Source organism: Haemaphysalis longicornis, unplaced genomic scaffold, assembly GCF_048455015.1.
Source record: "Haemaphysalis longicornis isolate Haplotype H1 unplaced genomic scaffold, Haemaphysalis longicornis Haplotype H1 scaffold_4, whole genome shotgun sequence".
Taxonomy (NCBI): Eukaryota; Metazoa; Arthropoda; class Arachnida; order Ixodida; family Ixodidae; genus Haemaphysalis; species Haemaphysalis longicornis.
In genome coordinates, this window is record NW_027526361.1 from 224,871,032 (window position 1) to 224,887,737 (window position 16,706).

The following is a 16,706-nucleotide window of genomic DNA, read 5'->3' on the forward strand; positions in this document are numbered from 1 at the left end:
ACACACTCAAAAGTGGAGAATACAGCCGACCTCGAAAGCTCGACTGGTAAAGTATCGGACACCTTATCCCAAGGTTGTTTGGTTCGGCTACCACCGAGGGCGCATGTTTTTTTTTTCTACTGTATTCTTTTCTATAACAATTCAACATTGATGTTCTCGCTCTAAAAAAAGACGAACTTCTCTCTATAATTCCTCCTCGGGGTTCCCAACCGCTGGATTTCTTTTCAGCGTTAATTCAGAGAGCCCCCATTTCCAATTTAACATCCGTATATGCGTCTTCGTTTCCGGTTATCCCGCAAGGTCCCGTGGGCCTGGTTTACTTCAATTGTATTGGTCCTACGAGCGACTAACGAAAAATCTTTACGGGCGTTCCCAGGGCAGTTTCGCGATAGATAATGGAGGCAGTAAATAAGCTACACTCAGCAGAGACCATACAGAAGAAAAATAGCAAGGTAAATAATACGGGGAAAAAACAAGGCGGCGCTGTGATGACCTTAACCGGGGTGCATCTCCAGTAAATCAGCTACTACGGAGGCACCCCGTTTTAATCCGGGACTCAGTACTGTTCAGTTTGAGGCAAGAAGCACCCCAGTCAATACACTCAAGCGAAAACACTCAAAATGAAGAGCAAAGAAATAATCGCAGAGTTACAGCAAAAACTGGGCTTCACAAGCGAGACATATTGACGCACACAGCCGCAGTGACCTGAGCGCCACTTTGACATGGACTTTAACGCCCATAGAACAGTCTTCTGATTCGCATTCAGTTTGTAGGCCAACCCCCTGACGGCGCTCGCGCCATCGGTGTCTTTTGTTATTAACGCCATCAACGAGTTTTCTTTTTTTTTTTTTTTGCGAATAAATCCTCCTCGAAATTAATTATGGCTGATTATGTTCTTCCCAGCCGTGCTTCGTGAAGTTGACTTTCCCTCACAGTGCATCATAATGCAGTGAAGCACCCTTTACAGGCATTTGACGCATTTGTTACTGCGCACCACACTGCAGTCCCGAAAACCCTTGGTCGCCCTCCGGTAATACTTATCACTGTAAAAAATTCTTGAAATCAAGTGCCCGCCCTTCGTGCGCAGTAGCAGAACGGCTTGATAAAGTCTGGACTGGTGCAAAAGAGCCCAGAATTCGCCGAGTTGGTACAAATTCACGGTGTTGCCTGACCTTAGCCATCGCGCCAACACGGTGTGTACTTGTTTAACGTTCAGCCGTGGAGTGATATTGCGGCCGCCGTACACGTATTTTCTGGGTGGTGCAAACCCCAGATCAAAATGTGGTGGAACGGAGAAACAATGCGGAACGTTGTCGGAAGATAGAAAATTAACTGCATTCGATTGGCTTTCAGTGCGAACACCACAAAATGGAAATCGCAGAAAAACTACAACCATTTTCGGTTGCAAATTGCGTACAAATTAAATTGAAACGTTCAGGTGCACATTTATTTTAATTAGGTTGAGGAGTACAGCAGTTTATGACGCACGGCGTTAAGTGCTCAGGAAAGGGCGATACGCATGTAACAAAGAAAAAAGCAGTTAACGGCAGAGAAGAAGTGCGCCGTCCCTTAAGGGTGGCGTGTTTGGCTTTTTTTTTTTTTTTTTGTAAGGCGATAAGTTGTTGACGGTCAGTATGGAGCAAAACTGCGGCGCTGTCAGGAGACGCTATTCATTCAGATACGCACGACGGAACAAAGCGTCTTTGGGCTGTCTTACGATGTCACCACATCAGGGGAGACTAGAGAGCCGCTGTTCGCGAACAATCGACGATTCCGAGTAACCAATCGGGCTATGTATACCTTTCCAGCTAACCAGGAGTGCTGCAGGCAACGTGCACGTGTAAAGAAAGGTTACCTCTCACCGCGAGAACGCGCTAAACCCGGCACGTGCAGTCGTTCTCAGCGTGGCCGATAACGCCCGCTTGTATGCGCGTGATAATGCCGTCGAAACTAGTATAAGCCTAGCTTTAAAAATTCGCGTCGACTTTTTCATGCCATTAAAAGGTTACGTACATTGTATGTACTTTTTCAGCCGTGATCCAAAACGGAACTTGTAAGCGTTGCAGATCTGTGCGATATAAGGCTTTGGTAGGCAAAAAATACAAGCAAGAGCCAGCGAGAGACTGGCGAGGAAAACTTCGCAGCAAGCTCAAGCCGCCTTACAGCTCAGATAGGCCAAGATTTTTTACGCGAGATGTTAACTGAACGTCACGAGATGTAATAAAAGAGAACGTAAAGCCAAGCACAAGTATGTTTGGTAATTAGGTATAATGCATTTATGCAGGGTCCGAGGCGCTTCATCGAACACCGTTTCGTCGAACGCCGTTTCATCGAACGCATGTCCATTTCATCGAAGCCGTTTCATCGAACGCCGCTTCGTCGAAGTGACTTCACCCGTTTCATCGAATGCCGTTTGAAAGTATCGGGAACGGTATTGCTGCTAGAAAATTTCAAGCCATTTTAGTCATTAAGGGATGCATGAAGCACGAAATAATTTATAATAGAAAGGTCACAAAAAAGCGCTTTTTTTTAAGCCTTCAAACATTCGTCACTGCTGCTTTCTGCGGCGATTATCGGCAATGTGCCACAGAACGAACGCTACATTTTGGGTAACCTTTACAGAAGTTTCTCCTTATCACCCTTTTTTGGGGGGGGGTAACCATGTTTCTGCGAAGCATCTCGTAGTTGGATTAGCCAGAAGGCACGCATTTTCAGGATGCATTGAAAATTCAACAGGCCGGCAGTAATTTAAACGAAGTTTATTTTGCAAGGAAGAAATCAGTTGTACAAGTATTTAAATCGCATAGAAACGTACAAGAGCGCAGTCACTGTTTTACCTGACGAGCGATCGCCATCAAAAAGCCTTATACTGGCATGTTTCTTCCGTAGTTGGAGATGCGCTTCAGACCCGCCGCAGTGGCTGAGTGGCTAAGGCGTTTTGCTGCTGAGCACGAGGATGCGGGTTCGATTCCCGGCCGCGGCGGCCGCTTTTCTGATGGAGGCGAAAAGCAAAAACGCCCGTGTGTACGAGATTTCGGCGCAGGTTACAGATCGCCAGGTGGTCAACATTAATCCGGGGCGCTCCACTACGGCGCGCCCCATAGCCTGCGTTGCGTCGGCGCGTTAAACCATACAATCAATCAATCAATCAAATGCGCTTGAGGGCCTCTTTTTTGGCTAATACCGCCTTTCTCTGATATATGGCGGTTTCTGGCTTCAAAAAAGTTCTTCCAGCCAGTCGCCTCGAAGATTTTTGCCGCTGTTGCATGCGGCCGAGGAGCCGCCATAAGCCGGGATATGCGACTCCGAAAACTTTTGAAACACTGCTGCGCCAGTTTTCTACGGATTTATTTCTCCGTGGCAGCCCTTGTTGCCTTGAAGACTGAACCGGCAGGAGGTATAGGGGGAAACCGAGGCGGCGCGCGGACCAGTAGTTTACCAGGCAGCTGGCGGGAACTCCCCTTTCAGATTCTCGAAACCCTGAGAAGCTTTTTAGCAATGCACGAAGTAACTCTGGTCAATTGATTCAAGTAACCGTCAAATTCCAGGACGGGGTTGGAAGGGGTGGTAAGGCGAAAGCGCGGTAAGGCAAAAAACGTCGGACAGAGACCGAACAATTGGCGTCGCTTTCATAACGCATTTGCAGCCCAATCTTCTACACGCGCCTGTAAACATTTTAAGATAAAAAGAACAGCTGAATACGTACTCTAATACAAGATATAAACACAAAAGGCAGTCAGTCTGACGATAGTAGCCTGCGGTTAAAACCACAATCACTTATTTTTGTCCATGCACGCCAAAGGCCCTGCTCCACAGCGCACGTCATGACTCGGCGAAATGTCCTCGATGAAACGCCCTTCGACCAACAACGGCGTTCGACGAATCGTCTGAAACCCATTTATGTACTACTGGCTACAAGTTCCCGACGGCCTTTGGCGAGCTTTAGGACGGCGGAGAACAGAGTTTCAGGCAATGTCCCCAGAAAACAATTCAAAAACAAAGCAGGAGTGTCGCTCCACGCTAGCAAAATTTCCCAGTTTGGATCCTGCGCTACGCATTTCTGCGCCGACAAAATGCTTCGGAGGGTCCCGAAAGCGACGGCCGCGGTCTGCGATTCTCAAGGTGCACCAGTTACGGTAAGTTAATGAAGTGTATTTCCGAAAAGCCGCGCACAGGTTTAACAGATTTAACGGCCGCGCATGGCAGGTAACTGACCTTCACTGACGGCAAGTGGACTTCGTGAATGTTAAAATTTCGCAGTACTTTCAAATGAGCACATATACTTTGCCCTTTTGCTGTGCGTTTCAATATGTAGCACGCGCTTAACAAAAACGCATACACGCTCTACTTAGACAGTTAAAAACACGAGGCGAAAAAAAAAATTCCCGCTCCTTCCCGCGAGGGGAACACGAGTAAATGCAGAGCATTGGGGGTCGTTAACGCCGCGTAAAGTCGCGTTAGGGTGGGTAGTTGGGTCGTAGTTGCGTTGGTGTTGGTTTGGGGTAGAGAGAGGAGAGTAAAGTCGCGTTAGGGTGGAGCGAGCGTCAACCAAGGAAGGAAGGAGCAACCAGCGCGCGCAGTAGAGGGAGAGCAGTACGGGGGGGGAGAGCGCGCATGCGCAAGCAGCGCGCGCCCTTCCACGCCCCACCGCGCTGCTATCACGCACCTGTTACGCCGAGACCGCGACGGAGCGAACGGGCTGACTACTACGCATGCGCGCGCCAGCTGCTGTTGAGAGAGAGGAGGGAAGGAGGAGAGGCACACCTGCTGCGGACGCGGAGCTGTGGACGCCGTCCGACGCAGGAAGAGGCGAGTCTAAGAAATGCTCTGCATTTAAAAAAAAAAAAAAAAAAACGAGCGGGCAAGTGTGCTGCGCTAAGATATGCCGAGCATGCGAAACCGCAGACAGCTTGTTGCGCTGCCGCATCGTACGAAAGGTCAATACGCGGCAAAACACGAGTTCGGGCCCGACGAGCATAGCCACGCATCAGCGGAAAGTGTATTAGCCAAACCAGAGAAAAACGTCGATGTTGGGCGTACAAGCAAAATCGCAGCATACGTGCCAAGAAAGGGCAATGCATGCGTCAGCTCGCTGTCGATTTCATCAGCACGTATAGGCAGTCCCTCCCGCAGGTGAACAGGCTCGCAGAAGCGCATAAACTACCATGACTTGACACTTCACTGGTCCGTTCGAGTGATCAGAAAGGTTATGACATTTGGCAACGGACAAGAAAAAAAAAACACACCAACAAAACTTCTTAGTTCTTTTTACCAAATCAAGGGCAACCTTTTTGGTGCAGTTTAAATCTCGCTGCTGTTAATGACGAGAAAGCTTATGTGATGTGCTCACGCATGTCCCCATTACCGCCAACAGTACCCACAAAGTCCTGCCCCTAGTATCCGTAAAATCACGACAATGAACGAACGTGGGTTATTAGCTTATAGTACGTGTTCGCTTCCGTCCTGCCTTGATCGTGGACCTCTTTTCTTCATAGTAAATTCGCGAAAAGCTACATGGGCAAAGTGCACCGATGAATATTGATTCATTGCAAGGTTTAACAAGCCGACGCTACTCAGGCGATGAGGCGCACCGTAGTGGAGGGCTCCAGATTAATTTTGACCTCCTGGGGATCTTTAACGTGCTCCGAAATCTCAAACACACGGGCGTTTTTGCTTTTCGCTTTCATCAGAAAAACCGCCGCCACGGCCTGGACTCGAACACGCGTCCTTTTGCTCAGCAGCACAATTCGCCATAGCCACTCAGCCACCGCGGCGGGTGGGTTCAATGAATATGTGACCACTGCGTGAAAGGGACCACTCGAACACCACTCGAGTTTCCATAACGTCGGGTGGGTCATGGCGGTGGGTGGACACGACATGCATACTATACTACGCTGCAGCTTTCTCTCCGGGACTCCGACAGCAGCCCACTTCAGCAGAACTATACTAGCACACCAGTCTACATATACACTGGTCACAACGGCTGGGCAGGAGTGAGCGCCGTGGAAACGAGAACTGGAGTCAGGTGATCCGCTCCGTTGAAGCGTGCCGACAAACGAATCATCCCCTCTGGAAACCGAATGACAAACATTTCCGTTGCAGCGAAGAAAATTATGTATGCGCATAAACTATTATTCCTGGAATGTAAAAATTCACGTTACCTACTTCGTTAGTGTCAATTTATCCGTTGGCTGTGAATCGCGACAGACAACATGCTGACTACGCGCTCACCTCACGACAATGATGTTTAGGAGAAAAAGTTTCCCCCGTGCATTTAACTGAGCTTACGCGCTTCGAAGGCAAAATCCTGGGGGTTTATTCATCAGAGGCGTCTGCAGTGTTACATCGTTCAAAAGGACGTAGAATGGTGCTAGTTGGTGATGTTTCATATCGAATTGCGCTACGTTTATAAAGACAAATGGGACGCTAACAGCTATAGGACCGGGGTTTGCGCCTCATCCGAGTCTTGTTAGCGTCCCACTCGTCCTTGTATTCGTAGCGCAATTTCTTACATCGTGGCTGCGTCTTTCTTCGCGTAGAGTTCTTCGCCTTTTAACGCGAACCACTCCGACAGACAGACCGGCGATACTTCTTTCACGCAACAGTTTCCCTACAATCAGAGCTCGCCGTGATTGGCGTGCGGGTCTAGTCACGTGCCGTCGCGTTCACCCGTCACGCAATATAAAAAAAAAGCCGTTCCACTCAATGTGAAAGCTGTCACAAGTGCAGAGCAGTGATTCGCCATAATGGGCTGTAGCGCCGTTATTCGCCCACTGCTATCACCCAATGCAATTCAAATTTCCCGCCTTCACAGTGCTCGCGCGCCCCCTGCCTGAAACTGCGCCAGTGAGAGTTGTGTTCTTTTTGTGCTTGCTTTTCCCCCCGCACGTGCCAGCACTACAATGCCACTTTTTTTTTTTTCGCTTACTGTCGCAAAAACCAATCCGGCGAGCGTTCCTAACTAAATGAACGCGGGCGCTGGCGGCTAATTACGCATGTTTCGCCTCAAACGTACCTGCAGTTTCCTTTGCGCTAAACAACGGGGGGATGCAGGACAAGCGGCAGCGGTTCACGAGTTTCACACGGTTATGACTATTTAAACCGCTCGGCTTTCGAAGCCTCTGGGTTACGCCGCGACGACGGAACGCCGTGTGGCTCTACTTGGGTCCAGCGAGCGAGCTACGACGACAAAGGGCGGCCCTAAAGTTCCCCCATTGGCAACTTGCGGAGATGGCGTGGTGGTAAAACACTCGTCTCTTACCCTGGATAACACAGTTTGAATTTTAATACAAACAAATATGTTTTTTTTTTAAGGGAACGCTTCCCTAGTGGGGCCCCGATGGCGTACTGTGAAAAAAGTGATGCATTTTCCCATAGACCTGTTCGTCGACCGAGAAGCTCTGGTGAGATCTCTAGACACACGGCGCATGCGCGAGCCCGGGCTTCTATTGTCAATTTGTGCCAAAACGGTTACTTGAAAATCGCGAAGAAGAAATGGTTCTACATAAGACAATACGCGCATCGATCATAAAGAAGGAGCACAATTGCATACCTTTATCTCAAAAACCACGTACCGGTATGCATTTAGATGGTTCGTAGATGCGTTTAGTTCGTGCGCGAAAAATCGTCGCATGGGTTCGTTCTTGGTTCGCGATTTAAGTCTCTGAAGGTTTGAAGATCGATTGGACGCACTTTCAGCTTTTGCGCTTGGAAGGGATTGTAAATTTTTTTTTTTACTCTCTACTGCGGCAGCCATTCTCCGTGCCGTACAACAACAACAACAACAACAACAACCCCCGCAACAACGACGGCGGTTTATCGCACTACCCAGCACTAAAAGATTTTCGCCTTAAAAAAATGTCTTTCCTGTCGGGCTTCAACAAACACTCCAAACAATGCTGCGCAGTTACAGTGGTCTTGTGCCACCGCTTTTTTTTTTTTTTCTTACTGCCACATTCCGTCAGAGGGCGTCCAAACAAGGAGGAGGACCGGGAAAATACACTCATCGAGCAACGCACATGACGTAAGCGACTGTGCATACACACGCAGGAAGCTTGTATTTATTGCCCGTATCCTTTTCAAACGCTGGAGGTGAGACGTTCCTTCCACGCAATACACGTGCGCGCACGAGGAAAATGCCACGGGTATGTGCTGCGGCAATGGTATATCGACGCCGGCAACGAGCATGCAAACTAGACCGTAAGCGTGCAACGCTACCCGCGCTGTTGGTGTATTAACGATGCCCGTCACGCACCTCGGCGACTCTCACAGAGAGCCGAGATAGGAGGATTTGCGCCACAGCGCAATACATTCCCTTTGTGACACTACTTTTATGGCACTGTATGCCTCGGAAGCGCCAAAGATCGGAGATTTCGCGCGAGTCAACAACTAAAGACGTTCCACGTGCGGACTGGCGAGTAAAGCGCAACAAGATCACACGAAGGACGAACGAAGGATGGAACAGCGCAACACAGACGAAACGCAAGAATAAAGTGACAACCACAGCGCTCGTGGTTGTCACTTTCTTGTGTTTCGTCTGCGTTGCGATGTTCCCGTCCTCCTAATCATGAACCAACACGCCCAAGCCTTAACCCTTGCTATAGACGAAGAAAGACAACACATTACTCCCAACTGACACTTATTCTTAAAATATATATATACAGAAAACGGGCGCACATCAGCACGAAATTGCGTTCTACAGCGCATATAACCGTTCGTCGTATTGTCACGAAGACAAGGACGATGCAGTTGTCTTGAATGAGAAACACGTTTATTGGAGCGAACTTGTGCTCGCCTAACAACTCAAAAGAATACAGAGGCGGCGAAGCAGCGGTCAACAAAGTGACTTGCACAGGCGAGTGTCGTCGAATCGAATGCCCCGGCGTCCGCACTGCAGGCTTTTTATCTTTTGGCGCACGTGGTTCTCGAAACGTCGATTCGCATCGAGAACATAGTAGATCCAAGAAGATTATTCTGGGCTGTTCACGTTACATCGAAATGCTCTCCCTATCACAACAGATAACACATGCGGCACAGAAAGAAAGAATGGAACACGCGCTTCCCTTGGCGCAGAGATAACACAGACCGGCGCAGCCGGGCGGTAAAAGCAAAACACAAATAAACAAACCCAATGTATGGTTCGCGGCATTACCCCCCTCTAAGAGTGCATCGACCCGATGCTAACATAAGCGACAGTCCGAAAAATGAAAATAAAAGTTCGTCATCGTCCGTGGAAAGGTTTTAAGCGAACCACGTGGACGACTTGGACGTGGACGTGGACGTGGAGAAATATTACTGCACCGAAACCATGCGTGGCGCCTGGGACGGCTTCCTCAACTGCGCAGGGCAGGCGAAAAAAAAAACAAAAAAAAAACGGGGCGTGTCCTTTTATAATCCCCCTAGTGTGGTGTAGGGCCGCCCCTACACCTAGCGGCCGCTAGAGGGCGACGCTACTAAAATTGGGCAAAGGTATCCGTCCAGGTCTCAGTGAGGGAGCCATCCAGCTTCCAGAAGCCCTTGGCTTTAAGGTTAGCGGAAAAGTGAATTGGACAGCAGTAGAGGTTAGTGAAATGTTAGAATGTTGGTGGTAAGAAGAGCAGAGAACAATCTGGGAAGACATGCGAACAAAGAAGCCAGACTATACGCGGGAACAAGTTAAGAACGGCAATAGCTCGTGTACGGTATCACTCCGCTCAAGCGACGGACCCGGATATCAACGGGCGCGCACGTTTTGAAAGGAGATTACTCAAGTAGTTTGTTTGTCGTCACTGCAGTAGTTTATAAGCATGTCAAGTCCACAAAATCATCGAAACGGCTCGTACCGTGCTCAAAATATTCCCAGTAACGCACTACTTGCGCCGCGCGGAGTAACATCCGGCTGCGGTGATGAGGCACAGCGGCAACTTCCGTTGCCGTTCTTAAAGGGACACTGAAGTGATATGTAAACATTGCGGGATTACTTGCGCAAATTGTAGTCCGGAGTCCCCAGGCCATGTTACGACCACTCTGGGCGCGTTTACGCGATTTTATTTAGTAGAAAAATTAATTCGAAACTGCTGTCCTCCTCTCTTTACGCTCGCCCATTTTCTGTGGCGCTTTCGTGTGACGTCGGGAGGAGCCGAGCTCGCAATTGGGTGCGCTACTGCACGGCTCCCCGGCCTTCAGACAGAGTCAGTCGGCCCAGCGTTTCGTCCGCCGGCTGCCGACGGGTCGTCGCAATTCGTTCACTCAGTTGAAACGAAGCCAGGACACGTTTGTGAATGGAAGAATGGGCCTTTCTTTACTTGGTTAGTTTGTACACTGTATCTAGTTCCAAGTCAAGGTCGCTTCACACAAGCGCTGCACAAGCGCACATGCGACGCTTCGCTGACTGGTACGCCAGTAGGAAAATATAAGGCCTCTTGAAGGCGGGAGAAGAGTCAGCGAAGTCAATATAGGTACTAAGGAAATTATATCAACTGATATTTTTGCCGTACAGCGTAAAAATAGGGTGCGGGAAGCACTTTTTTGCGCTGGGCGAACAAGCACAGCGGTCAGCAGCACGACTACGCATCTGCGAACGCTTTTCCGTCTACGAAATGCAATTGCTAGACGTGAGCTATTGTGGAAACTAGGGGGACGCTTACTGCACGAGCGCAATACAACAAATAGTCACCTAAGCTGCTTGAAATGTCAAAACTAAATGAAAGTGTAAACTTGTTGTACAATATATACCTTATATTACCAAAGTCGGCGGAGCCCGTCCCGTGGCCGTGTGGTCTGGGGCGCTAGGTATGTTGCCGCAAGTGTTTTGCAAGTCACGAGTTCGAGTCCCCGCGGGTACGTGCTTTTTTTTTTTGTAAGTTAACTTTTTCGTTTTCTGCCGATGTTTTCTACATTGAATTCACCTTTTTTTGGGCCGCAACGTTCATGGCTCCACGAACTAGTTCACAGAACGCGCGCAGGCTGGCACTGGCGCGCTAGCGAGTTCACGTTGGCGTGCTGTTGCCATAAGCTCCGACTGCTTGCGGGCAGTGGGCACAGGCCATAATGAACAGACCCTTGGCCTGGTGCGAACACGCTTTTTACGGTACAGGCATGACTGAGGCAAGCTCCAAATATGGGGGAAAAGCGCATGACATTTGGGCGTCTGCGGGTACGCGGAGGGCGTCCATGCACTGCGTAGGCCTCGGCTAGTGAATGCTACGATTCCAAGCCGTCCTGGGAGGCTTATCTTTATGCATTTTTACAGCTGACAACATGGCAGAAGCGCGGTACGATGATTACTGAGTTATCGAGAATGCCCATCCAACAACGCCACCGGTTGTGTTTTACAGAACCGAAACCGAAACTTGTTTGGTTGCTCACCTTGGGCATCGTCCAATCATGGTGCCCGCTCCTCCCAACGTCACAGCTTTAGTTGGTGCGGCCGCCGCAAACCGCGCATGGTAGTTTTTCTTCTTTCGCGCTTTGTAAAATAATTACCGATTTGTCAACCGGATAAACGATGAAAAGTGTGCTAATTTGAGCCAGCCTACGCAGTGCAAGCAAAAACGGGAGCTTGACAAATTCACTTCAGTGTCCCTTTAAGTTGTAACCGAGTATAGCACAAAAATTTCATGAAGTTTTTTTGTTTAACTTTTTGGCGAGGTGATTGTACAGGCGCGTTACGACTAAGGTCGCTGTGCAACGCCACCCCGCTACAAAGGGGAAGCCGCTAAGCATTATTGGTAGAAACTGTGCATCATAGAAACTTAGGCGGCGCATCGTGTTGGAATGTGTTGGATGGGTACGCAGGCGGAGTAATCATACGGATGAGAATTTAGAACAGCGGGGGGAGAAAAAAGGGGGTGGGAGCGATGAGTTTAAAACAGGGAAGAGGGGGAGATGGGAGGGAGGAAGCAAATCTATTAGGTTAGCTGGGAGTGGGGCAAGTAAGCGTAATAAAAACAGGGAAGTCGGTTGCTGACAACCGACGCCCCGATTCAAAGGGAGAGCCACTAATCTTCATCATCATCAGCAGCAGCATCGCGAGTGTACCCATCCAGATCTGCACGAGAGAAATATTCGACTTCCAGAAGCGCTCGGATTTAAGGGTAGCACAGAGGGAGTTAACTTCAAGGCTGTCGAGGAGAATACAAAAAAGATTAGAATGTTAGTGGGCGAAAAGCAGAGGGGGGAACATCGCCTAGGTCGGCTACCACCTGCAACAGGAAAAAAGTATTTTGAGCCTGCCCTATGAGCAGCGCTGGAATCCTTTGGTAAGATGACACGTCATTACCCCGTCACAAAGGGGGTGCATTAGCAATCAATCAGTTGGGTCCATTACGTCACCGAAATTCCCGCGGTAGACGCCGGTGATTGGCTAAACACGCCGGCTGGAACATCGTTGGGTGAAATATTATGCTAAAACACACCCATGCCGTCTGCTGCCGTGGTAGCCTAAACGATAAGGCGAGAAGACTTCGGTTCGAATTCGAAGTGGTGCCGCTTTTCTTTTCTTTTTCTTGCGGTTGTCAGAATTTGACGAGTTTTGGCTCATTGGGCTATTGGTGGCGCATGGTTTACAGTGATGTTACTCCTACAATTATCGCGCGATCCACGTACAGGACTTCCGCCGGGTTGGGTTGGGTTTAATTTACGTTACGTTAGGTTAGGTTAGGCATCCACAAAAGTGAAGACAGCCGTGAGAAATTTCCCACGGTAATTCTCACGGCACCAGTGAGAAAAGAGACGCTCCCTTTAAACATTCCTTACATCGTAAAAACGACAGCTTCGAATCACATCTCCCACGAGGCAGCGGCAACGCAGGAACAATTAGTTCAGGCAGAATGTTTCGTTTTTGCGAAGAAATGGACAGAATTTCACTCGATTCGCGACCCGCACTTCCATACGACATCTCCTGCTCCAGGAGATCTCTTGAAAATTTTCCGTTGAGCACACAGCGTGCCCACAGGAACTTTTCGAAGAGAGGAAGCGATATACTTCCGCACCGTGCGCTTGCACCACACGGCAGACATCGTCGACACACCTTCCAATGTAAGTCGGCAAAACGGAAGCGCATTTGCGAAACTCTGTTTCAATTCGTCACCGTATCGTCACCGGAAAGCGCGTCTGTCAAAGCGCATGACGCCATAGAGTTTCTTACAATATACACTAGACAGGAATCTGGCGATAGCGTCTATGCGGCTCACATCAAGGCCGTCAGTGTCGTGATGGACCGACATTACATCATGCGCTCGCCTTAGTTTCATCATAGGCTTGGGTTGAAGCGTTATAGTGACCGCAAATTTAAACAAAATGTCAGAAAATTAGGTAAGTTGAAAATAAAACAGGCTGTTCCAAAAAAAAAAAAAAAAACAAGTAAAGCGTATTTTTGCCGGAACGGTTGTGCCTGCTATTCTGCGCGGTCAAGGTGGTAGTTACGAACACTTAACATTTTGGAGGGAAACTCACTATAGACTTATTTTATTAATTTTATCATTATTTTAAATAATCGTAAGTTTTTTGAAGAGTTTGTAAAGTTTTTTGAGCATGCCTATGAAAACGTCGCCTTCGGGTTGAACCGGTGCACCGACCATCAGCTACAGTTGAACAAAACTTGCTGCTGAGCGAGTTTGTTTATACTTGAAGGAAAAAGAAAACGTCGCGTTAAACAGTCGTGGACGATGACAAGATAGGACGGATATAGGCGCCCGAATCTGTCATCGAAGTACGTTTTGGTTTCTTTTTTTTCGTCAGGTACAAATTTGATTTGTTTGATTGTAGGGAATTAACGCGCCGACGCAACGCAGTCGACGAGGCGCGCCGTAGTGGACGGCTCCGGATTAATTCTGAGCACCTGCGGATCTTTAACGTGCGCCGAAATCTCGTACACACGGGCGTTTTTGCTTTTCGCCTCCATCAGAAAAGCGGCCGCCGATGCCAGGAATCGAACCCGGGACCTCGTGCTCAGCAGTGAAACGCCGTAGCCACTGAGCCACCGCGGCGGCGGGTAGCTACAAATTTCGCGGCGGCATATTACCCGCTCAGTCATACACGTCCTTCGACTACGGCACGACCAACGTCAGGTGCGATCACGCACTGCCTGCTGTTTCACCCAACACGGCTACCACAGAACAGGGACGATTTCGGCTTCCTCGTAGCTCGTAGGCGTGTTAACGCATAGCGAAGAAAGCAAATCCCAAAACCCGCTTAAGGATCCAATTGTCACAGTGCCAAGCCCAAGCCAGAAGCGGGGGTCTTCCCATAAACCCGCACGACGACATGCCTTACCAGGCGCAGTTTCCTCTCTGGTATACTTACTAAAAAACTCTACGCATGGTGCCTCTTCGTTCATACTTATATAAATATACATACACACCGGTCGCGCAGTCATCTCTATAGGTGACTGCGCGACCGCAACACTTCACAACTGAAAGCTATACCCGCGCTGTACCGGGTCGTCAAACGCGAGCTTAGCGGCACGAGATATCAGCGCAAACGCGGATAACGGCGCGCACGCGTGATGTCTGCACGCGAGAGGCTAGTGTCTGCAATGCGCGCGATAACCGCATGCAATGCGCACATGCGCGGGGTTTTTCCTTCTTTCTGCGTCGAAAGGCTGCACGCAGGGTATACACTCCGGCAGCACTTGCTGTCATGCACGCCCGCGTTCACAAGCACGGCCCATACTGTAAGACATGTCACCTGAACACACACAAAAAAGGCAAGTTTTCGCGGCCAAGGTACTCGGCAATTAAAGGACAACCAAGGAGTCGCAACCCTTTCACCGCGCAAAAGAGGCGTGGTACTGCACTGCGCTTGTTACAAGCAATCATTCTTGGTTTTGTTTTAGACTGAGCTTTAGGACATTCCTTCGAGCCACCCATGCACAACCTCCGGGGCAGGATGCAGCCGAAACGGCCGAAACGCCGGAGAAGATGCGTACCAACTTTTATAAAGATTTTTTTTTTTAAGAAGATGAAATTGGTTGTCTGTTCGACTAATCTCCCATTCGCGTTTTAAACACGCCGAATCTGCAATAGGGCTATACGACGGCGGCCGCATTACATGTTCTTAGTGCGGAATCCAACCCGATCGAACTATCCCTCTACGAATAAATGCCGACATTTGCGTAAGAAAGCATCTGCGTGGACGCCACCCAACGAACCAGCCCACTCCCGCCACAAGGAAAGCACGTGAAAGCTCTTTGACCTGAACCTACCAGGTCCCCATTAACCGCTCGGACGGCAAACTCTTTCTACCAGCAGCACAACCGTCGAGTTAAATGTGCACTGAGGGCCATTACGCTCAACTGCGGATGGCTCCGCTTCTGCGCGTGAGCGTGACCTCAGTCCGGAAAGACGCGGGAAATTCAAAGCGTAGAGAAGGAGAAAGGCGCTCACCGTACGGCTATGGCTGCACCCTCTTTGAAGACCTCGATGATGCGCAATGCCATGCCAGCGGCAACCGGCCCCCTGGGGATGGGGGCCTCGACATCGAGCCACTCCGAGCGCTGTTCGAGCTCGGTCATCCCGGCGGCCGCTCAGCGCCGCTTGCGTTGCGCGCGCAGCGCACACAGTTTGAACAACAGCGACCGCACTCACACTTGGACAGGCCGGGCACCGCCGATTACAAACAACGACAAAAGAAAAGTGCCGCGTAAGCCTGCGAGGGAAAGCCCCGGCCGGTAGCTAAGCAGCGGAGGTATAGAAGAAGGGTTCGAAATAGCCAATGAGCTAGACGAGAAGAAACAAAAGGGCCCTATTGTCTCACGCGGCTGCGCGGCGGGAGACCAGATGTCTTTTTGTTCAAGGTCCGAAACAGGGGCCCTGCCTGTAAAGAGGAGGCTACCTCTGGTGCGCGTCTTTAGGAGGGCAGCGCACGCGACGTTGGGCGCGCGCGTCTCTCTCGGCGTTAGCGCGGAGCGCTGAAGACAAAAGGCGAGACGGCGATATCGACGACGGCGTCGCGGGCGACGCGCCGGCGGGGCTGGCCGGCGGCAATTACCCGCCGAGACGACGGAAGTTCACCGACGCCGGCAAAGGGGGCTCGCCGCTGCCGCGAACGCGGTAGTAGGCGACGCCGCCGTAAGTGAATACGCGGCGACGGCCTTCCCGGATACTGCTGCTCCCGGTCTTACGCCGCTTCCCGAAAGGCGCGAATGAGGTGCGCTCGGGTTGGTAGACGTCGCGGGGCGCGGCGCGGAACAGCGGCGATGAAACTGGGCGGGACCGATGGCGACGTCGCGGTTCCCTTTCGGTCGCGCCTATACCCTACCCTCTCTTCCGAACAATCCCGTAGCCTCTCCAATTCAGCTACTTCCAGCTTTGCTTTTTGATTCCGCGTTAACGGCTAATAAGATAAATTGAAGATCCGTCGGTCGGTCTTTAAGTATGCCTGAACAGTTTATTCCTCACCAGCGGGAACTTCAAAAGTGGAACCGATGCGCACGCCTATTCCCGGCCGCAGAAGTGTGCGCAACGCGGCGTTTCTCACACATCGCTCGTACACCGTGCTAGCCGTGGTTTGCTCTCTAACGCTCTCAGTGGCCGCGTTAGCTCTCTTTAGCAGAAATGCTGGCAGCCTGTCGCTCCCTTTGTTGTCTACCGGTATGGGCAGTTCATCGCCGTAATTTCCATTCTTTTCCTCTTGCTACCTGGCAGCATACTCGTTTCTACAACACGTGCAAGCGGTGGATGGAGTCAGTGACTATAGCCGCGCTTCGACTGACGTCTCCCTGGCAA

At 50.1% G+C, this 16,706-nt stretch overlaps 1 protein-coding gene across 2 annotated transcripts in view; it reads right to left on the reverse strand.

Annotated features, from left to right (window-relative positions):
* The window catches only part of LOC144179661 (protein Aster-A-like), a 79,546-nt gene extending 63,478 nt beyond the window's left edge, over window positions 1-16,068 (reverse strand). The window contains exon 1 of one of the 2 annotated variants that reach the window (XM_077708100.1): window positions 15,366-16,068. In XM_077708100.1, coding sequence (XP_077564226.1) covers window positions 15,366-15,493 — 128 coding nt within the window. In that variant the 5' untranslated portion in view covers window positions 15,494-16,068. The remainder of the gene's footprint in view (window positions 1-15,365) is intronic. The other variant, XM_077708101.1, reaches the window with a different exon arrangement.
* Window positions 16,069-16,706: the final 638 nt, after the last annotated feature.